Here is a 25,885-nt window from a genome sequence, read left to right as displayed (position 1 = left end):
TAAATGCAAATTTACCAATTTTTTTACAGAATAATCTTACATCTATTACTACGGGTAACTTACGTGTAATTCTCTTTTTATTGTGTAACAGCTAAAAAATTACCTCGCGTATTTATCGTGCCTTCCTTATTTGCTTTCAATTTATAGCATATTATATGCATTAAAATTACTCATCACGGTCGAATCTTAATTTATGTACATAATTATACATACATGATTGCGTGCAATAAAACCGGGACACGTAATAAATGATTTTTCCGTTTTACAAACGCGCGAAAACTAGGAAATATAGTTCTTACTTTAAAATTAAAAAAAGAAAGGAGGAAAAAAAAATACCGACAACGAAATAACGACAAATTACATTCTACAAGATAAGCAGCGTAACGAAATAAAGGATCGATAAAATAATTCAAAACGAGAAACATACGCGCGATTAACGCAGAAGTATACTTTTCAAGTAGAAGAAAAAGGGATTAATGTCGCAGAACAGGAGAGACGTTTCTCCGAATATATTATCGAGCTTAAGAGCCCGCGATAATGTCGTTGAAAGTCAAAATCGTGCAAGCGCGATTCGGCCGGCGACGGTCAAGGCCGACCTCGATTTTCAACGAAAGCGAGGGAGACGGAGGGACATGCGCGACCCGCGACCTTTCGACGGAGAAATTTCGAACGGGCGTACGCGTAAACGACGGGTTTGAAAGAAAAAGAAGAGGAAAAAAAAAAAAAAAGAAACATCCGCTCGCTCGCCCGCTTCCAAGTCTTGCGGTAACAAGTCTCGGCGGCAAGAAATCGGCGAAGGACACGAGCGCGCGTGGAGGAGAAAGTCGTTGACGAGCTGGCCACGCTGTCAGCTGACGGAAGCGAGACGAAGCTACCGAGGAGAGCGGAGCGTTGACAGATCGTAATACAACGTAACACGAGTAACGGGACGCGCCGAGAAATCTATCCCGCGGCATATTTCCACACGACTCTAATTCCGAGGAAAAATAAAGCGCATCGGGAAAGTATTTATCTCGGTTTCAATCCGGCTCGAGTGCAGTTTTTTATCTCTTTTTTTTTTTTTTTTTTGCACATCGAGGTTAGAAAGACGTAAATGGCAAGTGACCTTGGGACGGGAGTCGAGCCCCGGATCGAGCGCATGGCGCTTTTAACGAGTCTAAGTTAATAAACGGCAATGATGTTAACGATACTGAACGCGGGACAGGCGCGAGGAGCGGGAGTCGAAGCGCTGCGAGGAACGACGGAACGGATTATCGCGCGGAGTAACGGCGGCTACCGCCGCGCGTCAAAAGTGACGTCCGGTGACCCCGTTGCGCGGATCGTGCAATTTACACAGTCGCGTACTAGAGTCATGGGTACTTACCCGACGTGACGTACGCACGCAGCCCGATACAAACGATGACAGGTTTCCGGCGGAGGAAGATAGGCGAGCCGCTTCGCCGAGAGCCTTCGGCCACCGGGATCGAGGGCGGTTTCTATTATCTCTCGGACGCGACGAGCCCCGGCATGTTCTTACGGCACACGACGCACGCCTCGCTGTCGGTCGCCGTTGGCGCGAGTCGTCTCGCGCGAGTAACAGCAGCGGACGAGGAAAGAGAGGCGCGAATTCCGGAAACTTTGCGCGATACTTTTCGAACGAAAGGGAGAAGAGGCGGCCGGAGCTTCCCGACGAGTCTCGACCCGAGCGCGTCCCGTACCGCCGCCGCTGAGCGTAACACACCGAGCGTAAGCACCGCGAAGCACTGACTGCTCTCGCGAGCGACGCGAGCCTCGCTGTTCACCAAGGCGATAAACAAACTCCAACCGCCCACCTCTCACTACTCCCGCGAGCTCGCGACCGACTACGCGCACCGCCGCCACCGCGCACGGTCTCTCGTTCTCGCTCGCACCGCGGCAAACTTCTCGCTCTTACTCCACCCGCTCTCGTGCTCCTACCACCGCTCACTCCACCTTCACGCGGAACCGCCGAAAGGCGCACGCGCGCCTCGGGGCTCGCTGATCGACGCCAGAAATAAAAAACTTCGAGTCACAACACATACCGTTTTTTTTCGTTGCAGCTAGACTAAAGGGACTTGTTTACGCGCGTGGTATACTTCCAAATGACGATCTCGGTATCTTACACGGCACCGAAATATTCTTCGTTATTCTCGAGCGGCCCGGAGAAGATTATGCGCCTCTTAGCGACACCTATCAGAAGCGCGGCTCAAGCGAGTCGGATAGACAACGAACGGCTGACGTTTTATCCGCGAATTTTAGCTCGGGCTCGATCCTGTTCACTCTGTTTCTTACTTCACCGCGAGATGTCGGAACCCGTACGATAATCCGCCGTTACACGACAAGAAGTTTCAAAATTAATTTAGAAAGTTTAACCACACTCCCGACATATTCGGCAGGGTGCGAATAAAGAAACAGCGTTGTCGTACAAAATAGGGCGTACCTGAAGAAGGTCTGGCGCCAATCGTGAGAGATCGTCGGCTTGCGAGAGCATCGGCGTAACGGCCAAACCTTGACTCCGATCGTCCGCATCAAACAGCAATGAGATCGATAATCCTGAGGCACAATTATGCGTGGCACTCACCCCCGCGTTCACGGCACCAGATGCTTCTCAGGAAGCAATCACGATATTTCGGCGCGAGTTAAGATCGGCGAAATAGACAGAGGATTCGCGCGCGCGCGCTGGAAGACGAACCTTCCGTTACGATGCCATTTTGCGACTAATTCGAAACTCAGCGGAGCAATGCTACCAACCTGACGATATAGAAACTGCTCGAGAGATGTACACCGAAGAGCAGATATAGCATGTTCTGCGGCGACAGTGACTAGCGTACGTAACTCTAGGCGGCAGAAACAAGGGATGAGAGAACGAAGGGAAAAAATCAGTCATCGGCAACCGGCCGGCGCGGTATATAATATATGCAGCACATGTGAAACTCGACGATCACGACGCTAAAGTCGCGTTCGCTAGCTGCCGTCGCCTCAGCAAATGCCATATCTGCTTTTCGGCGTAGATCGATTATCGGAGTCGGTAATTTTCTTCGCGATCTTCGCGGTATGAAAAGTATAAGAATAATGTTACAGAATTTAATTATATCAAAAGTGAAATGAGTTTACGCGTAAAAGTTCGTGTAATTATTTGTTTCTATGTAACGTAACTGTCCGTTTTTAATATTACAAGTAAAATTGAAATGTACATGGAAACGACGCGAAATTACTTAATATATTACGTAATAAGTATTGTTACTTATTATAATGGTTTCAATAATTTGTAAAATTATTAAAATATTATTTTGATAATATTTTTCCTTCGTTGTCGTTTACACCGAGGTAATTCTAAATTTTTTCCCTAGGTGTCGGCGGCATCGCGCGAGGCGTTGTCGACCATCTTTTTCTCCTCTCTTCATTTCGATGCGTTTCGTGCTCTTTCCGGTATACGAGTCAACATGGTGCGTATTTTACAATGAATTTTATTCTTAATCCGCGAAAATTCGTAGGAATCTACGAGAAATTATCCGCGATTCACGAGCGTTTGTTTTGTGGGCTCATTAATTAATCTAACAGTGCGAATATTAATCAGCCGCGAGCCGTAGTGATAACGCGCGACACTCTGCTCGATTTAGACTTAGGTTATGTTCGAGTTTTGGCAGAACAATCGACAACATTATTTGGAGATATAAAATAAATGTATCGCGCTGCGTCGGATTGTTCATTCATTTTGCCTTACGAATTTTCAGAGTCGTGTCAGGACCAAAACGGTCAAAAAGGCCGCGAAGCTGATTATCGAGAAGTACTATCCACGTCTTACTTTGGACTTTCACACAAATAAGAGGATATGCGAGGAAATAGCTATTATTCCTAGCAAATCTTTGCGCAACAAGATTGCTGGGTAAGTGTTAAAAAATGCTCAAAAAATATTACTTAAGAAAAAAGAAACATTTCAATCTTGTTGACTGATTAATGCTTAATTTATCTTATTCTCATCTATTTGCAGTTTTATAAATTAATTAAAATTGATTGATTATAATATCGTGCATAGATTTATTTGTAGCGTTTGTCTTAAATACTTTTATGAATTTTTTTTTTATTTGTGTAGATTTTCAATTATATGATTATAATAATTGTATGTTAATCATTGTTAGGTTTGTTACTCACTTGATGAAAAGGCTGAGGCACAGTCAGGTGCGTGGTATCTCCATAAAGCTGCAGGAGGAAGAGAGGGAACGCAGAGACAACTATGTTCCTGAAGTCTCCGCTTTGGAACACGACATCATCGAGGTTGATCCAGAGACCAAGGAAATGTTAAAGATGCTCGAGTTCAACAACATCACCGGACTCCAACTGACGCAGCCCGTCCCACAGTTTAGCAGGCGTTCTTAAATATCGCTCCTTTCTCCTTCACATTACCAAGAAAATGGTTGGTCTTGCGCTTTTAAAATAAAATTGCAAACTAACACTCACAATACGCGTGCTACTTATTGTTCGCGTCAGAGTGCTTTTCTCTTTTTGTAAATCTCGTTCGTCAAACCCAGCGTTGAATTCGGTAACCTTAACTGTCCGTCCTTAAGTCCTTTCAAAAGCGCTTATTCGAAATGAAACGTAATTACAATTTGAAAGAAAATAATTGTTATCGTTCGGACCTTCTCGGTAAGGTGCAGAGTATTGTAAAAGGAGATAAGAAACGATACGATTCACAGCTGCATTAAGAGATGTGTACAAAAAAAAAAAAGAATTGAGTGCAGCGTCGCGCGTGCGCTTATTGCGCCATTTTAATCGTACTGTAAAAGCGTAAGATAGTTTTGTTTCACACCGCGCGTCCAAGTACGTTTCGAGCGAGAATGCCTGTTCTTATCCGCTGCGATCGCCATGTGAGGCCATAATCGTTTCGCGTAGGTCTTCCCCTCCTTTGCGATCCTACGATCTGTGAATCCCCGCGCGCACACACACGAACGTACGGGTAATCTCATTGCGGCACATGTGCGCCGCTGTCATCGTCGACCGCCTCGCGTCAATTCGCTCCGAGCCAGTGTGGGTCTTTCGTTTACGCTTCGCGTCGTTCCCCGCCGATCGACGGGCAGCGTCGACGTGCTCGGCTGCTCTAAAGCCGCCCGGTTATCGTCACTGTATGAAGAACTGGTTCTGCTAGCTCGCGATATCTCATGACGGAGCGTGAAACCGCACCGAGAGGGACAGAAGGGTGACGACTACGTTCCCCGACGCGTTACATCGGCCGGGCCAGGTGCAGCTCGAACGCTCGTCGGTGCCCATGCGAGTTTCGTAAAACGGAGATTCGCTGATCAGGTTATTTAACAATGCGCTTTACGTAAAGAAAGGGATATAGAGCGGGGAGGGGGGCAAGCTGCATCTCAGGACGACTCGCGAAAGCGGTACGGTGTCGCGAGAGGGACTTTGGCTTCCTCGCGTTTAGTCGCGCACGGCGGTGCGAGCGCGTCCATTGGGAATCCGCGAGATATCTCTTAGTCGTTCGGCGCGAGGCCGCGTCGTCTCGGCGCGCAGCAATTTCACGGGATCGATTCGAATTAGCGGGGTAAGCCTGTCCCCGCTCAATAAATTCGCATTCGCGGCGGAAGATTCGTACTCTCGGCGAAGAGTCCAGCCCTGGCCGAGCTGCGCGGCCTGCGCGCGGCCCTAGGTAGCGGAGGAGAGCGGAGCCAAGGCTAGGAAGACCTAGCGCAACCTCAGCTCGTCGCGCGGAAGAAAGAGAGAGCGAGGTGCTGCGGAAGAAAGGGCGCGACGGTCCGGCCGTGGGAAAGAGAGAGGCGCTGGAAGGAACGAAGCGGAGGAACGGGTGCGAGGAGCACCGGCTGGCCGAGAGTCAGTCGACTATTAGTGGTCTGTGACTCTGGAGGTCGGCCGACCACCGGCAGAACCGAGCTCTACGCAGCTCGGTCGAGCTCGGTCGGCAGTCGGGGCCAGTCGGACGCGCCGCCGTTCTCCTCGCACTCGTTTGCACGTCGGATTCGTTCGCTCGCCTCGCACGCCAAGCTCGCCTCGCTTGCTCGCCCGTCGCGTTCGTCCGCCCGCCCGCCCGCTTCGCTTCTCGCGTTGCGCGCTTGTCCCTCTGGTTCTCAGTAAGTCGTACGCTGCGCTACGGGAGCGACGGTCGTCGGTCACGCATACGCTCCCTGATCGTAAAAACTTGTACTTTTTTTCTTTTTCTTTTTTTTTTTTTTTCTCTCAGTTTCCTCTCCCTCGTTAAAGGCGACGTAACAGTGTGCTTCGCTAGTACCCGCGCTATGTGACGGATATCACGGGGCACTCGCAACGCGCGTACCCCGCCTGTATTCATCTTAACTGTACTCTACCCGGGACTCAACCCCATCGGCGTAGCTCGTCGTCCTTTGCCGAGACCTACCCCACCTCCCCTCTCTCTCCTCTCCTCTCCTCGCTCCTCTCTCGTTGTCCCCTTTCGTTCTTGCCCCCTTTCCCCCCCTCCCTTCAGGCCGATCCCCGTCCGCCGCCCCACTGTGGAAAAAGAGAAAGACGGGACCGCCGCGTGAACGTTCGACGACGACGGCGACCACGACGACGGCCACGACGACGAGGACGACTGCGACGAGGTGGCCGCGCGGGCCTCGTGGAGAAGCGCGCCTGGAGAAAACATGGAGTGCCCGCACCTTGCTCAGAGCGTGCGATTCGGCGATGACAACGTAGATGGATCGGGCTGTGCTGTGAAGGATCTGCCGTTCGTCTGCGCAGGTAGGGAACCTCGTACAAAAGCCTCCCGAGAGTTGCCTGCCTCTCCGCCGACTCCACGCCAACTTGAGCGCGACGCGGTGCAAGAGAGAGAAAGAACGCGCCTCGGGCTAGAGCGATAGGGACGAATAAATGGATGGATAAATAGATAGACGAATAGGTGAGGCCCGGCTCACGTCTCTCCTCGCTGTCGCGTCTCCTTTCTTTCTTCGGCCCGAACCTGTCTCTCGTTCCGTTTTACTCTTGCCTTCCTCTCGCGGATCTCGCGCGACACGCACGCACGCACACACGTATGCGCACGAGCGACACGCTCTCAGCAGCTACTATCTCTCTCTTTCTCTCTCGTTTTTTTTTCTTTCTCTCTCTTTTTCTCTCCTCCCCCCTTTCCCTGGCTCTCTCGTGTGTATGTACCACGCTCTTCGCTTGCGTTCCGTCTCTCCCGTGACCCAGGCCCCGGCCGTTCCTCTCGCGGCCTTGAGCCGTCGTAGCCCGAGACGAGACGAGACGAGACCGTGGCCTGGCCCTACGTCGCCGTTTCCTTCGGGAAAAGCCCGGCCGACGAAGCTCGACGACGGGCGCTCGCCCGTCGACCGTCGCGGATTCTCCCAAGTTTGACGCACGAAGCGACCGACGGTGCAAAGTATAGCGGATCGAACTCGCCGCTGCAGCTGTATGCGCGCACACGTATACCCCACGCTCGTTCTCTCTCTCTCTTTTTCTCTCCGAACGACATGCACGCGTGAGACGCGAGCGAACGGTATTAACATTGTCTGCACGTGTGTGCATCGGTGTATGCGTGTATGTGTGCCTGCCTCGCTCTTGCACGGTGTATGGCGTGTTCGCGGTCCCATGACTCGTTATGCGCGCGAGAGCACGACGGCGGCGTGGTTAGCGATGGTGGTGGTGTCGGTGATGGTGGAGGTGGCGGCGACGGCGGCGGCGACGACGGTGCTGTGCGCGTGTGCGTCGTCGTCCTGCTGGGAGTTCTCAGTATGCGCGGCGCGGCCGTCATCGGAAAATCAATACCAGACGGCACTAATCAGCTGGCCCTCTAAGATCCACCGTCATTAGATACTCGCCGGCTAGCGGTTCGCCCCCGCCGTCCGACGCCGTCGCCGAGAAGTTTTCTACGGTGGAAAAGAGGGCAGGGTAGCAGGCGAAGTCGAAGGGAGATCGACGGAGGGGAAAAAAAAAGAAAAAAAAAAACGCGAATACGTTGTAGAATCATTTCCGCAGCCGGAATCGTAACCGGGCACACTTTAACCCCCCCGCGGTATCGTCGCGAGGAGATTGGACAGCTCGGGAAAGCGGATAAGTTATTATCGCTGGGCCGCTGTGCAAAGTCGTGCCGAAGTGGCCGGCGGTGGCGTTTGCGAGAAACAATGCACCGCGCGACGGGGGCCGGAGTAATAGGCGCGAGGGGGAGGCACGGCGATCGCCCGAGAGAACCGAGCGCGCTGGCGGAGACCGTGAAATCCACCGACGGCCACGAACCCGACGGGAGAGGCTCTTCTCCGAATCCTGGTGCTATCCCTTACCGCGCACGGTGCGAACCCGCTCCTTCCTTTCTCTTTTTCGCGACCTCGGTACTATATTTATCTGAAACGTACGGTGTTTTTTCTCCCCTTGCGAGGCTCGCGACCGCCTTGCCCTCCTCTCGCCCTTTGTTCCGGAACTCCCCCCTGTAGATCGGCGCAATTGAAGTCGCGAAGCACGTCGGACTCCGCCCGCTAATTCGACGACTTATGCCTCCGCGACGACGCCACTAGCCGCGCTCTATGTAAATCGATGCCCACCGTCGATCTGTAGCACCTTCCACGTCGGCAGTAAAACGACACTTTCCTTTTTCTTCCTCTCCCGTCTTAGGAAATTCTCAGCCGGGCGCATGGGACGATTTTTTAATTTTTTTTTTTCTTAATTTTTTTTTTTGAAGTTAATTGCTGAGCTGCAAATAATCGTTAATCATAAACCGCCCACTCGGAAAGCAACGGCGATAGCGCGGCGTGTTCCTCGGGCAATCAGGGCTCGATTGTAAGAATGCCGACTCCGCCAAGTGTCGAGCATTTATTAATAAGCCGTCATCAAATACAGTACCGATATCTGTTTGTTCGCCGAAAGATAACGGGGAAACTACACGGCGCTCGCGTAACTCGTTTGTTCGCTAAATTTATTCGCCGCATTAGCCAACGACTTGGATATTAGCATGACAAGGCGCATGATAATGCTCGAATTGTCAAAATCATCCTCTCGTGACCCGTCTCGCCTGGCCGATTATCGTTCCGTATTTTTTTTTTTTTTTATAGAAATAGAATCGTAGAGGCGAGAAGCCCCCGTAATCAATTTCGTACACCCGCGGCTCGAACGACGTTTGATAAAAAATCGCGACCGCGAGTTTTGAGGCAATCGCTCGTCACGGGCTGGAGCCAAGCGCGTCTTTCTTCTCGCCGCGACGCGGATGGCGAGGAGATACATCGGTAGGAAACGTGTAACAGTCGGCGCGCGAGAAGTACGGGCCGTTAATTTCGGGCGTGGGCAACGAAGAGAAACGCAGATAGAACAATAGCTTTGTAGGGTTCAATGACGTTAGGCTCGAGGGTTCGTCACTCGTTACAAATTGACGATTTCACCGTCGGATTATTTGAAAAATTGCTCCCGCGATTTAATTGATAAATCCGTCACGAGATATTTGCCGATATTAAATCACAAACGTAGAAATAATGTAAACGTAATAAATTAATAAACGTAATGTATTATGCTTCTAATATTTCCGTTCGACTTTCGAGTTTTTCTTTCTTTTTTTTTTTTTTAAACCACCGTACGATAATCGATCCGCAGAAGCGTTCGAATTGCAGTCGCTTTAAAAAGGAAAAGGTATGATTAGAAGAGGCTAGGAGAAACATACGATATTGAGATAGATAAACTGAAGAGAAAAAAATTAAAAAAGAGGGGAAAGAATGCTATTACTGTTCGAGATAACTGTGAAAAGAATACGGATGACTTCGTAGGATTGTGTAGCTATAAGTCGATGATATTAGCGGACGTCGAGTTTTATCTCACTCAAACGGGAACAACGTTATCTATTAATTAATAGAAGGAAAGCATCGAGGCCCGAGTGTCTAGCTGCGTTATTAATTCCACTCGCGGCATTGTTTTATGTTTATCATACCGATGCCATTTTCTTGCCATTAATCGAGCGAAAGAAAAAAAGAAAAGAAAGAAAGAAAAAAAAAAGAACCGTTGCCTATTGTTATGTTTATAAGAATAAAGAACTGCTCGTCACTGATAAATCTTGATGCGTACCGTACGAAGGATCCGTGGAAAATAACTTAAAGGACATTCCAGATTTTGACGACGAGGTGTAAAATGGTAACGCACATGGATTTACAAAAAAATAATATTCGTAAATATGTGTAAAAGACGATAGATACGTCACTTCGACGGTGAGTCAGTCTCTCGTCGAGCGAGCGCACACTTTCCTCCTCGCGGACGTTTGATTACTCAACACGGTGCTATCGGCGATAGCCACCGGATTCTCGCTCTTTCGGCGCGATGTCTTCGCAGTCTGTCAAGGATGAAAAGCACCGGCGTCCTTTTGCTCGAGTCGATTTAAATTAACATTAATTGAAGCACAAAGCCCTTAGTTCGCTATCAAAATTACGATTCCTTAGTGGGCGTGCGCTCGTTTTTGACATCTAGATAATTTTAATTTCACATCTCTTTGCGTATCACGGACGCTTATTCTTAATAACGCTTAAAGGCATCTGATCTCGCTCCGAATGAGACTCCGCAGCCATTTTATCGCGCGGCATTAACGGCCGAGGTAATTACTCCAAATAAGAACGTCGGGGATTCGTTCGGAGAAATTTTCCCTGTTACATTATCTCAGCGGGTCCGCGAGGACGTGGCGTCCGCGATTAGCGTCGCGAGAAACCGGGCGAGAGAGCGGTTCACGCTTGGCGAATCGCGACGTATCCGGCGGTGGATCGATCGAAATGCCTCCGTGGAATCGCGCCGCGGTGGTAGTCGTCGCATGTTTTCCGCGCCGGCTGATAGCCGCGAGAAAGAGAGGGGCAGAAAGGAGAGAGAAAAGAGAGAAAAAAAAAATAAAAAAGAAAAAAAAAAAAGAAGAAGTATCGCCCCTTACGTACTATAAAAGGACCCTCGTCCGCGGCGCTGCCCCACCGCTACGTCGCTTTTCCCGCGGCCTGCTACTGGGTGCTGGCTGCTGATGCAGGCTGCTGATGCCTACCTTTAACTGCACAACATTAAAATCGATAATCACGCCGCCGCTGATCGAGCGGCGAGAGCGAAGACGCTCGTACCCACCTTGATACCGTTCTCTCGACGTGGATACTTTACGATACCGAGTACCCTTTTTCACGTAGACAGCTTGTCTCGCATCGTAGGCAGGAAGCGAGACGCTCTTGATCTCTGTCGGGCTGCCAAATGTACCGCGAACGGGACGCTAAACGTCTTAGACAAATTCTTTTTTTACGTTTGAAAACTATTTAAATACTTTCTACACGCAGAGCTACAAAATATTCAGAGAAAAGGGGAAAAGAAGGAATGCGTCACTTCCGTTGATATAAATCACAATAATTAAGTCTTTTTTTTTTTTAAGCGCAATTGCAGTTATTTCAGAATTTAACAACTTGACAAAATTTCGCGGCTGAAAAATTTCTCTTTAAATTTTCTTTCAGTCATTTTACGATGCTTTTATTCTCTCGGCGAAACCAACACGTCGACTTTCAGATGATAACAATGACAACGTCATCTGCGTAGGCGTGGCAGAATTTAATATTACACGGCAAGATACAGAGCAAGAGATATGTCTAATATAGCCATTTCTTTAAGTAGACAGTTGCATTCGACAGAAGTGATACATTTGCAGCCGATGTAAAAATCATTAATCTAATTTGCGTGCGCTTTTAATCCCTGAAATCTGAACGCGTACATCAATTAAATTCGCGATAATTTCAACAGCTGCGAAGCAGCTTTTTTCTACCGAATACAGCCATTGTTTCTAGTACATACTTCGACGCAATCTTGCAACAATTGATGTAACCTCGATCGCCACGATTCCACCACGGCTGGGACTTTCGATTTCTGGTTCGCTAATGACGCTCGTGCTCGATGCTGACGCAACTTCCAAAAATAATTCCCGGAGTTTAATCATCGATCATGTCGCTGCTTTTTTTTCCTTTTTTTTTAAAGATTACGACGATGATTTATAATCGAGAATTCTGAAATTTTACGATACCGTACGAGCGTATATCTTTAAGTCGTATACATCATTCACGTTTCTAGCTTCGCCGTGCCTACGAGGAGAAAACTGTCAGCCAAAAATTACCGTGGCGTTCGTAGCAGTCGCGGACCGTCTTGAAATTATATATTTAAATCTAACGCAAGTTTAAATGCCACAGCGGACAATAGCGTAGTAATTTAATCTTACAATCCCTTGATGATTCGCAACTGCTGTGACACCATAATGATTCTCAGTGCAAACTTTTTCTCCGTACACGAGGACCTCGTAGTAATTCTCGAGCAGCGGTAATCGTTGAATTATTTTCACGTACTTTCTTCCTACCTTCGACGCGAAATCATGAATAATGAACGAACGCCCCGCCGGGGGCATTTGAATAAATAAAATTTCGCCGCTTAATCGCTTCCCTTTTTTCTCGTTCGCCGTCACGTCACTCGTAATGATAGTTGCTCCGGCGATTCACGAGGAACATCCGTGAGGATCCACCAGATCGTTTTATTAAACAAGCGGACATTGAATGAATGAACGAATGTGCGGTGCGAACGACGCCGCGCGCGTCGTCGCCATAAAAGTTTATGCATTTTTTTCGACCGATAACGTTCCTCGTTACGTTGTTCGTTATCTACGATGACACATTGAACATTCACAGCTGCATCGCCGTACTCTACACCATCTACGTCGGTTCCAACGGATTTATTCGCCGGCAGACTTCGACAATAACAATATGCTAAACGTGCCATTTCTTTCATCGGCGCGTCGAAAAAAAATTGCTGGAGTTGTAATTTCGATCGAGCTGTATTTAATTCGTACCGTTCCACCGCGGTGTCTACTGCGTTGATATAATTTTTATTTGTAATAATTAATCTGTGAAGTATCGTCTACTCAGGGAACTACCTTTTGATCGCTTTTAGACATTCCGAAATTAATCGAGAATTGTTGAAAATAAATAATAAGGCCTTTACGGCCTTTAAGGAAAAAAAAACTTGGTCGAGGTTTTATCGTAAACTAAACCCACTCGGTTTCACGGCTTCCTATTCTTCGTCACAATATTCTCATAGCAACGAGCTACTGATTAAAACTTGCTGATAGAGCAGTCTGGTGCGTTTTAAAACTCGGTACTCGACGCCAAAAACAAATCCGACACCCTAAGTAAAAATCAACTTCGATGAGATCGGATTTCCGCGCGGTCTTTCAGCGTTTCATACCGTTCGTGCACTCGCGCTTTTTTCAATTACGTTCTGGGAAACGCGTCCCTTTTTTTTTTTCCTCCCTCCCTGCCATTACGTAACACCCACGATGTTTGCGAATATTAATAAACGACGCGGCTAGCTATGAGAAAAATTCAAAGACAGATTACGACGAGTTTCGAATGCGAATTCGAATCCGCCTGCATGTACTTTGCATACGTAAGCGCTGACGGATTCACCGCCTTTCGATTTCCTGAATCAGAGAATTTCAGCCGACTCTGAGATCTTGATATTTTATAATTTTGCGACCGCTTGCCTGCTGTAACTTTTTATCAGAAGTCACGACTTCGTTAAAAAAAAATAAAATAAAAATAATTCAAACAAAAAAAAGATATATGTACATACATTCCTTTCTTCTTATTTAAAAATATATATAATTAAAACATGGGCCTTTGTAAAATATTTAAAATATTAATTGTTGGAGGGACACGGCCTTTGTAAATTCTACATTTACATAATTATAATATTCCGAGCCTCGAGATTTCACGTCTCTCGCGACATCTGCGAAGGTACGCCTCACGTTTTCCTAACAAGATTCGTTGATTAAGAAAAGCAGATCACCGGGAATTCGAAGCCCGATGAGATTCTGAGACATTTCGCGATCGATCGGCAGCGAAAGGGGTGTGTCAAACCTGTGCTCGCTACCGCACCCCGCTTTTACGCGGTCTCTTGAGAATTACGTAAGCTGCGACGAGCCGAAACGGCACGGCGGTGCTGGCGTGCAATTTCGCAACCACCAGATATAATACATTTTGCGACTGGACGGTTGTTGATCCGATCATGTAAGATTATTGACAACTCTTTAAAAGAAATGTATCCGAAGCTTATTACAGCCTTAAATTTACGTATCCATCGCTATATTTAGCGGTCTTATCAAATTAGCACTTGTCAAAATTTTAATATAGTTGATAGAGTTTAAGATTTTTTTTTTTTCTAAGTTATATGCGTAATATTTTAACAGGGGAAAATATATTTTTAATTTTTAAGGAGATTTTTTCTTTTAAACTGTTCTTTTTTTTTAATTAATTAAGGCGAGTATTTATTGAAAAATATTAGAACACGTCTAATCTTTATTTTTTAATGTAAAAAGAATTTTAATGTTTTCGGAGACTTAGAGCTTTATTAATTATGTTATAATTGTAATATTAAAATTTTATTTTAATTTAAATTTAGCACTAAGCCTGATTATCTTATGTTGAAGTTTATCTGTAAAAAGAAATCAAATTCGTGATTGTGATAAAAATAAAATGGTCACATTTAGCGTTAATCGCACGATATGGAACAGTGATATCGCTGATAATTAAAGTATATGTATACATACGCTGTCCACATTTTTTGCATGTTGTAATTCTCTGTAAAAGATCTTAAGATAATTGATGTTATAATTGACATTCCTTTACATTTACGCATCAGCTTCCGTCACATCCATTCATACCAAAAGTATGTAACTTAAACTTTACCACCTTCAAAAAGATTCGTGCCAACTTTCTGCTAAATTTGTCGAGCAGACAATTATATGTCCATCTTCAATGTACTATCTGATAGACACGTACTTACCTGACAGATAAATTTACCTGAAAATTGGAACGATCTGCTTTAAATATATCTCGGAATTGTACGAGTAAAATTCGATTTTATTCAGTTCGATGCAGGAGATGATTCGCAAACAGAGATTTCGTCAACTAACTGCAATATTAAATACCAGCTTCTCATTATTATCTATCTAATTATATAATTATCTCATTATTAATTATTTTCCGTAGTATGCGGCACCGAGAAGAGTCCCTGGCTTTGTCTGCACTGCGGCTCTGTGCATTGCGGACGATACGTGGCTGGCCACGCATTGCAGCACTACGAGACTAATACTCAACACTGCGTGTGCATAGACTGTGAGAGCCTGGCAGTATTCTGGTGAGTCTCATTCGCATCCCGGCGCTTTCACCCGTTTTCGTGCACCAGTAGTCCGTTCCGTCGGCGTTGTCTCTCCTCCGTCGAAACCGGTACAGTTTCGAAGAACTCGGCACCCGAACGAGAAGAGGCACGCAAAGATGTCCAGCGTGTCTCGCGCGTACCAGTTGCAAAATTCCACATTCGTCGATACGCGATACGTCCATCTACGTATAAATCGAGTCTCCTGTAACAAGAGAAAATACATTAGAGTCGCGCGGATGAATTATAAACACCGCTTATCATTCGCATCGATTGATTTATTTCTGTGTATGACGAGGCTTTCAACCGCCGAACTTGACACCTTCGAAATAGTGTCGTGCCAATAGACAGAAATATTCGAGATGCTGAGAGAAAGCATCGCTGTAAATAGAGAACTGACGAGGCAAACGTGTACTTTTTCATTTATATTTATTCTCAAGACTTCCGATATGTCGAAATAAAATCGTGAATCGAATTCTGGGTATAAAAATTTTGCATTACTGGCGGATTCAGACGTAGCATTTTATTTCTTCGCGCGGCGCGATAGATAACCGGCGATATCTGTGAGAGAAAAAAAAAATATTAAAAAAAATAAAAACTGTTTCAATTCTTTCAGTTATACTTGCGACGAGTATGTGGTGAACGATACCACGAGTGGGCAAATCGAGAAGATACGGCGCGTAACCTTCCGCAAAGACGAGCACAAGGAGAACGATGAGAGCTGGAGCACGTCGCCACCGACGACTCCCCCGTCTTCGAGATCGCGCGATGGCGCGGGCGAGGATCACGACAACGACGATCCGGACGCCCTGTGGAAGGCGGAGGTGGTGGTTAGAAATCTGCGACCGAGGACGGCCCGTAAAAGGCTACACTCCCTGGACGCAAGCAGCGCGGACAACCGGCCGGCCAAGCGTCGCAGCTCCAAGAGTACCAAAGAAAAGAAGGTCGTCGGGCTGAGGAACCTCGGCAACACTTGCTTCATGAACGTGGTGCTGCAATCCTTCAACAACATCAGCCACTTCTGCGAGTACCTAACGCAGATGCCGTGTCTCGAGGGCATCGCTTTCGATGAGTCAACCGGACCGCCGACTCATCGCGGTCGCATCGTCACGCCGGGTCGCGCGAAAGAGATGTCGATGAGTGACGCTCTTCTCGCCGAGGAATTACGAAAGGTGTTACTTGGTCTAAGCCTGGGTGGGTCGAACGGCCAGGCGATATCGCCCGAGTGCTTGTTCCTCGCCATCTGGAAGGTCGTGCCGAGATTTCGAGGGTACCAGCAGCAGGACGCCCACGAGTTTCTCACGTACATGCTCGACCGACTGCACACCGAGCTACTGCAGCTCTTGCCCAGGCTAGGACACGAGCCTCTAGGATTGCGCGGCAAGCAGAGTATTGTCACCGCCGTGTTCGGAGGCACTCTTCTTAGCGTGGTAAGTTGAACCGGCTCATTCTCCGGACAGAGAGCCTCGATTGCGCGCGAAACGAACGTCCCTCGCAGCCCACTTTGGGCGAGAGAGGATTCCTGCGCTCTCGAGAGACTGATGTCGCTTGCCAAAGTCATGTTCTTCTTCGTTTTCTTCTTGGGAGAAGCGCGGACGAATTATGGATCGCGTTTCCTCGCGCAGGTCCACTGTATGAACTGTCGCACGGACTCGAAGACGCACGAGCCCTTCCAGGACCTTTCGCTGGACATACCGGACAGACTGCAGAGAACCAGGACGAAGGAGCAGGACGAGGTGTGCAGTTTGACTTACAGTCTAACTAGATTCTTCAAGGTTGAAGAGCTGGCCGACAGCGAGCTCTACTTCTGCGACAATTGCATGGGCAAGCAAAGGTCTACCAAGAGGTTCTGGATACACAGGCTGCCTAACGTGAGTATCGTTTACGTTTCTCAAGATCTGAGTGCTGAATTTTTAGTGAAATAAAAGACAATCGAATCTTAAATTATTTTGAAGAAGTCTTAATATAAAAAAAAAAAAAACCTAATACTAAACTTTTGTATTAAAAATAATATAATAAAATCTTTAATTTTTTTAACATTTTGCATCTCTACTCTTCTTGTCTAACGCGTATTGACTTTTTCGACGTCGCTCTCGTTTCGTTAGACGTTTTTTTTTTTTATTATTCGCGGACGTACATGCTTCGATCGATGTAGTTTGCACGAACGTGTGACCCACAAAAAAAAAAAAAAGCTTTGATCGGTGCCTCATACTTTGTTCTTTTCGCAGGTGTTGTGCCTTCACATTAAAAGATTTAGGTGGTGCAATTCTTATCGCTCGAAGGTGGACACGCAGGTAGATTTCCCAATGGAGTCTCTCGACATGTCCGCGTTTACTGTGCGTGGCGTGACTGGGACAAGATTGGGCGCTCAGAATAGTCATCTTTACGACTTGGCTGCCGTTATTGTGCACCATGGTTCTGGGTACGTTCCTTCGACTAACGCGTCTAATTAAACCGGTTGCCCGACGATGGAAACATGTTGAAACTTTCTCTGTAATAGTCGCAACCATCGCAACATCGATACGCGATAAGATAACATTAACATTTTCCATTATCTATATTTTGAAACATTACTAATATTATTTCTCACAAACGGTATTTAGCAATCGTTAAAGTGTGCACTACTAAATTTCGAAAGCACGAAAAGTTTCTGCTACCACATACTTGAGTTTGCATAGTGTTGGTGAATACAAATTTAACGTTATTATATTTTTTTTATACAAAAAACTCGATGGAAAACTGTATTTACATTGTGAAATTATATATTGCAGTGCCGGTACTGGACATTACACTGCCTTCGCCGTACATGACGGCCAGTGGTTCCATTTTAACGACAGCTCAGTGCGGCCGGCGACTACCGACGCTGTCGCTAAATGTAAGCCTTACATTCTGTTCTACGTACGGAGGGAATTCTCCATTCCACCTCCCTTGTGACGTCGTTTACCCGACAAGAAGCCCCGTCCCGGCAGCACGAGCCTAGATGACGACGACGAAGACGACGATCAGAACAACGTGGAGTGAACTAACGAGAACTGAGCCGGCGTTCCTTGCAAGTTTCGGAGCGAGCAACCGAGCAGCCAAACGAAAATGGAACAACGCAAGAGACCGCTGGCGGATCGCGCCTCGAGTGCTTCGAGATCGGAAGATGAAGATTCGTCCGCTTATCGCATATATTATATCCATGATTGCTCATTGTTGCCAAATCGTACAATCTTGTTAGAAGCGTAATATGATCCGCGTTCGCTATCGCGTCTCGACAAGCCGCCGCGACGACCTTTGAGACGCGATTGGGATAACCGGTCACATATATAAATTCCGTCGCACGTTAATCGCTCGAGCGCGTCCCTCCACGCGCTTTATCAGATGATTAAAATCGCGCAGACGCTCTTAAATTAACTCGATGCCCGTCGAAGAAAGATAGACGGACGTCGCGCAGCGTGCAAGGCGTCAGCACGCATATCAGCATATGCATATCGTGTCTCGTCATTTGTCGATTGTCGTCGCAATCTTACCCGCCACATCTTTTCCTTTAAACGAAAATGTTTCAGCCCCGTCGGCTTTAACCGCGTAGAAGCATTCTCTTTCGTTTTAAATGCTTTGTTTAGTTTATCGGTCGAAATTCCTAAAATTTTTTTTGTAGACTCTATTTACAACTAGTCGACGAGTATTTTACCGACACGTAATGATATCAAGTTGTGTATTACTTTTTGGAGTTTATTTTCTTGCGTCTTTTTTTTTCTATTTTTTAATGTCGATTTCTTACTTCAGTGACTATAGAATGAAGACGAAAGAAAGCTAAATAGATAGATAGAAGACGTTATAGTCTTTCACGTAAAGAATTTTTGTTTTCTAAGTTGTTAATTTATTTAATTTTCTAATTTAGTTTATACATTTCTTCTTGAATTGTATTGATAAGCCTGGCTATCTTCGTGCTTCAGTCGCTTAATAAGATCTTGACGTTTTTCTAATGTTATTTCTGACTTTTTAATTTAATATTCTTTTCGAACTTTGAATGCAAACTGTTTTAAGATTGTGTAATTGATTCGAAATGTGAAGCGTCCGTTTGTTAAGCAATAACTTCACATTTATCATGTAGATTTTTAACTCGCTGTTAAGAGTTGGCTGTTTCAACTCATAGTGCGTTCGTCGGAGGTTTGCAGGGCAAATCAGTGAATAATTCGAAGACACGATTATACGAACTCGAGAGTGAATGGGAGAAAGAGAGCGTCGCGATGTATGATTGATATCGAGCACGCATGCGTATCATATGCCAATGTACGTAGCACACATGCGGTCGCGTGGAGGTGCGTGGTTGTATGTGAGGCATGTGCCGGCGGACGAAGCTTCTCTTCCTTTTTCGGTAGCGACAGGAAAAGGGAGAAAGGAAGCTAGATATAGATAGGAAGAAAAAGAAATAGATGAGAGCGCTCGAGGTGGATCGCGGAAACGCATTGCCTTTAGCGTCGATTTTCTTTACGGTCTTACTCGGCGGCCGTCGACCGCCCTCACTTTGGTCCCTTCCCCTCCAGTCCTCCCTTCTTCCCCGTGCCCCGATAATCGATTAAAGCCCTCCTTCGATAGCGAAATAACGAATTGTAATTGTCGCGTTCCTCGTGTGTAGTTCTAAAAAAAAAAAAAAAGAAACAGTTAGAAAAAAGAAAAAAAAAGCAGAAACGCGAAAACGACTGGTCTTCTCAGTAGGTAGATTTTTTCTAGGTTTAGGCGCATCGCGTGGCTCACGTCCACCCGACAGAGCCGGGAGGCAAGTACCGTATAGGGCCAACAAGCGTTACTTCTCAAGCGACAGCCTTATCCTCTCCCGCTCCCCCTCGCGTCCCGCCGCCTCCGTCCCTTTGTCGTGCATGCGTCTATGTATACTTTTACGCGCACACGACATATGTGCTATACACCTTGTACACGTACGCGTTTACCATACACACGCACATGCATGAATGTATGCATGCACATGTACCCTCGTTTCCCACCTCTCTACTCCCCCCCTTTACCGCTGCCACCTTTCCCCCTGGCCCCATAATGAAAGGCTCTCGACGACTCTTATGTGATTATTTAAAGACTTATTTTTTCTATAATGATAACGATAATAATGATAATAAGTTAATGCGTAGCGAAAGAAACGTTTTATTAAGGCGATAAACTGCGATAAACGCGCATCTACGGCAAAGACTCTTACTCGTGTATAAATATGACGTACGGAAGTAACGATACAACACACATCTACACACACACAAACACATACACACAATTATTATTGAGGAAACAAGAAAAAAAAAGAAAAAAAAAAATAATAAAAAAATGTACGAACGGCGAATAAATAAAGGACATGAACTCGACGACTCGGGCTTCGATTACGTACCATCGAGGCCATCTCCGGTTATCAATCCTCGTGATCACCCTAAGCAGCACTCTTAGCATTGTTTTTCTTGCGCGTTCTGTACTTGGGACATTTTAATCTTGATCGTGTGGACTGTCTAAGCCTCGTTTCCCTCATCAGCCACGTACGTATGATTGACGAGCTGTTTCGCGAACATTGTACAAGGCATGCTGATTACATCGAAGTTGTTGACAAATATAAATTGTTACGTCTAATAAACTATTTCTATATGTACAAAAATGATAAAGCGCCACCGAGCGTGGCGGTCTTTTTTATGTAACGATGTCGAACAAATAAAAAGAAAAATAAAAAAAAATAATAAAAAAAGAAATAAATTTGCGCGTATCGATGGTGGATACTTCCTCTCAGTCGACAATAAAGAACCGTCCATCCATCTGGCGTCTACCGAAGCACCGAATTCGCGATTCGTGTCTTTATCACTCGAGAGAAAGTATCAATTGTTGATACTGGTGTGAATTTCCCGGCTCACGTATGCATTTCTTTCTTTTCTACGGCCGGGAATTGAGTCCCTTCGTTCCCGAGGCCTGGTCCCCGATTTTCTTTTACTGGTGAACGATATCTAGACGGCGCGATGCGTGACACAGCTTCCAACAGAGGCACCCGGTTGGCTCCTCTTCCGCGTCTTCAACTTGAAAGACGAAGTTTGACGGGACCTTTCGGTCGATATTCCGTTTACTTTTTCCGTCCGGCGCCGTTACGTGATCGAAAATTAGCATGTCTCGTTGTTCCTTGAGCGAGTCATCGCTGTTGGGTATCGACGACTCGTTAGACCGCAGACTTCCAGCGCGAAAAATCGAGTAGCGATCTTTCGTAGGACTTCTCTTTGATCCGTTCGCTTCGTTATCTTCTACGCTGTTTTTCTCCCCCGTGAAAGAAGGATCTTCGACATCCCGCACCCACAAATCATCCCGATCGTATTGTCTGCGAATGCATTCTCGAGCAACCGCCTGCGAGCTCTCCGCTTTCTTCGGGGTGTCCCGCGAAGAAGTACGCGCGGCCTCTGAATCCGCGGCACGTTGATCGACCCAAGGATCGTCGTCGCACGTCTTGCGGGCTTCTTCCGTCGACGAGTCACCCGAACAGGAATCCGCATTGCAGGCATTATTTTCGTAAATAATTTTCGTCGCTTCCGGAGCCTCGTCGTTCGGCTGCTTCGGTGCTTTTCGCAGCTTCAAGGAAAATATCTTGGCGAGCGCTTTTATCTTCGACTTGGACGCCGCGTCTCGTTTTTCCTGAGCGACGCAGCAGAGAATATCCGCCACGGTGTCTTCCGCGCCCGAAACGGCCAGTCTCGTTAAGCTGGGATGCATTTTTAATTGATAGACCGCTTCCTCTCGCGGCCTGTCGTTCGTTTTCTCGCAGTCGAGATTTCTGTCGGACGACTGATGATCGCTCGCGTCTTTGTCTTTAAGAGACAGCGCTCCGGACACCTCCGAAATCGTAAAGGGGAAACGCTCTTGGCTCTTCTTCTTCCTTTTCGTCTCGCGATTCAAGTTCAACGAAGATATTCTCGCGGCAGAGCCAGACACCTCCTGTGCCCTACGTGCCAGACTTTCCGACTGCGCAACTTTCGCGACTTCCAGATTCCCATCGAGACTCATCTCGTCGTCGTTAAATTCAAGATCATCGCCGGCGCAACGCTTCCGACTTGCTTTCTCGATCCCCGACGAATTCAATCGTCGAGTCCTCAACGGACCGCACATTTCTCCTATCGCTAGTTTATAATCCTTATCTTGCAACCGAGACGTTTCGTCATCTGACACGTAATCTACTTCCTTCGCACCTTCGGGATCGTCTTCGTCGTTGATCGACGCACACTCGTCCTCCGTTCTCCAAGTGACGTTCTCGTCGACGTTCCTCAAGGTCTCGATTCGAAACGATTTGGTCCTCTTATACTTGACGAGCCCTAGCGAATCGGTAGCGCTCGTGATATCCGCGGTGTCCGCGCTCTTTCGCGACGTGCTGCGGTCCGATCGAGATTGTATATCGTCGTCGATCTTCGCGTAGTCTCGATCGCTGGAACATGCCGCCTTGTGGAGGAACTTGAAAGGATTTTCCTCCCGAATTTTATTCTCGGGCGAACGCTGCATCTCGTCGCGAGCGTAGCCGGCGTACAGCGTGCTCTTGGAACTTCGCAGACCCGAAGAGATTAAGCTTCGAGGTGCGCAGTCGTTGATCTTAATTTCCGCCATCTCGTTGCAAATTTGAGAGCGCGTCAACGTCGACGTGGCCGATCGGCGGCGAGCGATGCTCTCGCCCGCGGCGTCGTTCCGTTCGATAAATTTTCCCACCGCGTAACTCGCGGCCTCGGTCGTGCTCTCCGATTTGTAACGCTCCGCGCATTTGTTGTCCGACGGTGCGATCACGCCGCTGGAAATCCTGACGGGTATCTTCGAAGAAACGTGCGACAGGGATTTTCTCGGCTCCGTGAAATTCGGTACGCGCCACGTTTCCCCCTTCGTGGGAAAAACCGAGGCTTCGCCCGGCGTATCGATCGCGTCCGCATCGCGATAAAAGCCACCGCGTTTCCTTGACGCATCCTCGTTCTGTTTTTCCCGCCTCAGAGATACGTTTGACAAAGCTTTGATCAGCGCGTGAGGATCGAGAGGCAGCGTGGCCGAGCACTCTCGGCTGCCCGCCGACGTCGAGTACGAAATGTCACGCGAGTTCAACGCGAGCGTGGGAACTTTCGTTATGATTTCTTGATCGCGCCCGTCCGACGTGTCGTCCTGCGGTCTCCTGCTCGATAGCGTTCCTCTCAATAAGTACCTTTTCGCCGTGCAGGACGACCGACTGTGATCCTCGCTCCCGTATGCTTCCGAAAGCTGCGACGACAAAGCTTCTTCCGCGACGTCACCGTTTTCGTAATTAAACTGGCCCGTCGGACAATTGAATTCAAACTGCTGTTGTTGCCTGCCATCGTGGCATAATTTCGACGGCGCGCACCAATAATCTCCTTCCTTCTCGTCTTCTGCACCCTTGAATTCCAAACTGGACCGTTTAAAATTGTTATAAGCTTTCGCAGACTCGCTGTGAATTATTTGTTCGTCGCGAGCGGTTGCCGCGAGTTTCGTCGACTCTGACGGAAAACTTCTCCCGAGAAAAGTCGGCGTAGCTCGCGGTGTTTCTTGTTGCTGATAACGCGCGTCTTCATATTCCGGCTCGTCTTGCCGAAGTTCGCTTGAAGTTTTCGCCACGAATCCGCCGTAACTCGTTCGCTCGTTAACAATAGGTTTTACCGGCGTATTTATTTTTCCCGGCTCGTCCCGAGTTTTCGTTTTGTCAGGATTTACATGCTCGATGCAACTTCGAGTGTTACGAGCAGCCCGGCGTTCGAGATCGTTGTCGAGCAACCGCGATGAAGGCAGAGAGCTCGGTAATATTGACTCGGTAATGTCACTTCTCGCGGACGTAATGGGCATCTTTCTGATGGCTTCGTCGATAGATGAAACCGTCGTGGCTCGCGACGAGGAAAGCTCCGAACTTGCGACGGCATTACCTGCCTTTCGGACAGAGAAATATCCGCGACTCGTTACATTAACGGATCCAGATTCGCTGTTAGATCCCGAGTTCTTCGGGATCACGCTGGAAGGTGGACGGTACCCTCCAAACTTTTTTGGCTGAACGCCGCTGAGGGAAAACGGCGGCAAGATCGACGGGAAATCTGTCGTTTTTAACTCTCTATCGCGGGGCGTAAAGTTTCGATGATTAAGAAAGTCCGTCTTGGATTTCATGTCGCGCGATTCGCCGTTGCTGGAATGAGGGAAACGCGAGGAGAACGGTTCTGATAAAGATGAGGACCGAGATTGTTTCCGGAGCGTCGCGATCGCGGGCAATCGCAGGCGATCGTCTCGGGCCGATTTGTCCACGGACTCCGGCAGATTTAATTTGTCGATGACGCTGAGAGAATCGGCGGCGGTGACCGCTTGAGAAATCACCATAGTTTCGTCGTCGCGGCAGGACAAACTTTTCAAGCGAGTCCGCGCCCTTCTTCGAGCTCGGGCGTCCTTCGGTCTGGATGCCTCGAACGTACTCTCGAGTCCTGCCCTTTGTTCCCTTTCCTCCCACTCGTCATTCTCCTCGATTCGATTCGCCACTCCGTGCGGACCCAGGAAGCCCTCGCGTTTGTGACAGATTTGTCGGCCAAAAGTGGCCACGCGATCGGCTGGAAAAATGAATTCGTTTGGCGACGGCAAATCTTCAAGACGCCTCCTCAAATCAGACGGCGAACTATCGTCGGAACCGGCGGACGCTTGGCTTTCTGACGTGACATTATTTATCAGACGTGTGCATTTGTTTAAAATTAATTGTCGATTAAATTAAGTAATCGCAGTTTTGTTAACCTCTTGGGTAACTTGAGTCTTTCAATTATGTACAATTTTAATTTTGTTGACTTTAATTTTGGAATTTTTATTAACGGTGCTAATTCATTATTAAACGTAAAAAAAATTTCTATAAAATTTAATATCCAAATGTAAAAACTGTACTTTTAACCTATCGTGCGATAAAGAAAATGTTTTACCTTTCGAGGTGAGTGCAGAACCGGCGGTTTCTATTTCAAGAATATTTGGAATTACAGTATTATCGCTTTTCATATCGTCTTCATTATTCTAAAAACTATTTATTCAAGCTCAACAGTTATTTGCGTCTATTGCACGTATGATGGATTTTATTTCTGTCACTCAAGAAACATAAGAATAATTCCTGCAACTCGATTCGGATTGTTCATATTAAACGCAACATTTTCGTAAAGCGAGCGACATTAATTATTTAAAAGATATATACTCGTTTAAAAAATATTGAATATTATTTTTCAAGCGACATTGCAATTATACGCGGTTGGAGATAATTTCACAATTATTTTTTATTAATATTTTGCACTCAAAGCTTACATAAAGAGTTCAATAAAACGGCTCTCTATTCATCAGTTTATTTCATCGTAAAATTGCGCAAAATATTTCACGATCATTTACGAAATAATATTGATAAAGCAGCCTTTATTTTAAATTTTATATTTCATATTCATGCGAAAATTTATCCAACATTTACGTACGTATTTGGTTGCAGAAATGTTAAAATAAAAGCTTAGTATTCACAGATAACGTCCATAAGTTATGTTCGATATCTACTCATGTCAGATAACTTGCAAATCAATTTATTTGCATTATTTTTTTTCCTCTTTTTTTTTTTACTTTAATAGACGACAATATTTCCGAAATTGCAAACGATAAAAATAATTAAATTATGCACTACGTAATTTATTATTAAAAACTAGCGTATTAAATTCTACTTTAATTTCGCCGTTTACGCGTCGAAGCGTAT

The 25,885-nt window shown here is 46.8% G+C and overlaps 3 protein-coding genes and 1 long non-coding RNA gene across 7 annotated transcripts in view; 2 read left to right on the top strand and 2 right to left on the bottom strand.

Annotated features, from left to right (window-relative positions):
• The window catches only part of Fur2 (furin-like protease 2), a 293,284-nt gene extending 290,546 nt beyond the window's left edge, over positions 1 to 2,738 (bottom strand). For 2 of the 4 annotated variants that reach the window (XM_070671344.1, XM_070671346.1), the window contains exon 1: positions 1,364 to 2,037. The gene's annotated coding sequence lies outside the window, so the exon portion shown is untranslated. Of the gene's footprint in view, positions 1 to 1,363; positions 2,038 to 2,437 lie in introns of those variants that run through there. The other 2 variants (XM_070671345.1, XM_070671347.1) reach the window with 2 other exon arrangements.
• Positions 2,739 to 3,347: 609 nt separating this feature from the next.
• Rps17 (ribosomal protein S17) lies at positions 3,348 to 4,457 on the top strand. The gene is made up of 3 exons (XM_070671360.1): positions 3,348 to 3,443; positions 3,732 to 3,883; positions 4,137 to 4,457. Exons 1-3 carry the CDS (start codon positions 3,441 to 3,443, stop codon positions 4,372 to 4,374), a joined length of 393 nt encoding a protein of 130 aa, XP_070527461.1. The 5' UTR covers positions 3,348 to 3,440; the 3' UTR covers positions 4,375 to 4,457.
• A 487-nt stretch (positions 4,458 to 4,944) lies between these two features.
• On the top strand, positions 4,945 to 19,794 carry LOC139111212 (ubiquitin carboxyl-terminal hydrolase 3). Its single transcript, XM_070671355.1, has 6 exons — positions 4,945 to 6,714; positions 14,985 to 15,132; positions 15,767 to 16,580; positions 16,776 to 17,021; positions 17,379 to 17,572; positions 17,922 to 19,794. Exons 1-6 carry the CDS (start codon positions 6,618 to 6,620, stop codon positions 18,082 to 18,084), a joined length of 1,662 nt encoding a protein of 553 aa, XP_070527456.1. The 5' UTR covers positions 4,945 to 6,617; the 3' UTR covers positions 18,085 to 19,794.
• Positions 15,126 to 25,885, bottom strand: part of LOC139111230 (uncharacterized) — a 74,861-nt gene continuing 64,101 nt past the window's right edge. Inside the window, exon 6 of the long non-coding RNA XR_011547180.1 lies at positions 15,126 to 15,355. This is a non-coding gene — a long non-coding RNA (uncharacterized lncRNA). The remainder of the gene's footprint in view (positions 15,356 to 25,885) is intronic.

This window comes from Cardiocondyla obscurior, linkage group LG23 (genome assembly GCF_019399895.1).
Source record: "Cardiocondyla obscurior isolate alpha-2009 linkage group LG23, Cobs3.1, whole genome shotgun sequence".
In the NCBI taxonomy this organism is placed as follows: Eukaryota; Metazoa; Arthropoda; class Insecta; order Hymenoptera; family Formicidae; genus Cardiocondyla; species Cardiocondyla obscurior.
Note: the sequence above shows the minus strand (reverse complement) of the source record. Positions and strands in the feature narration are given on the sequence as shown.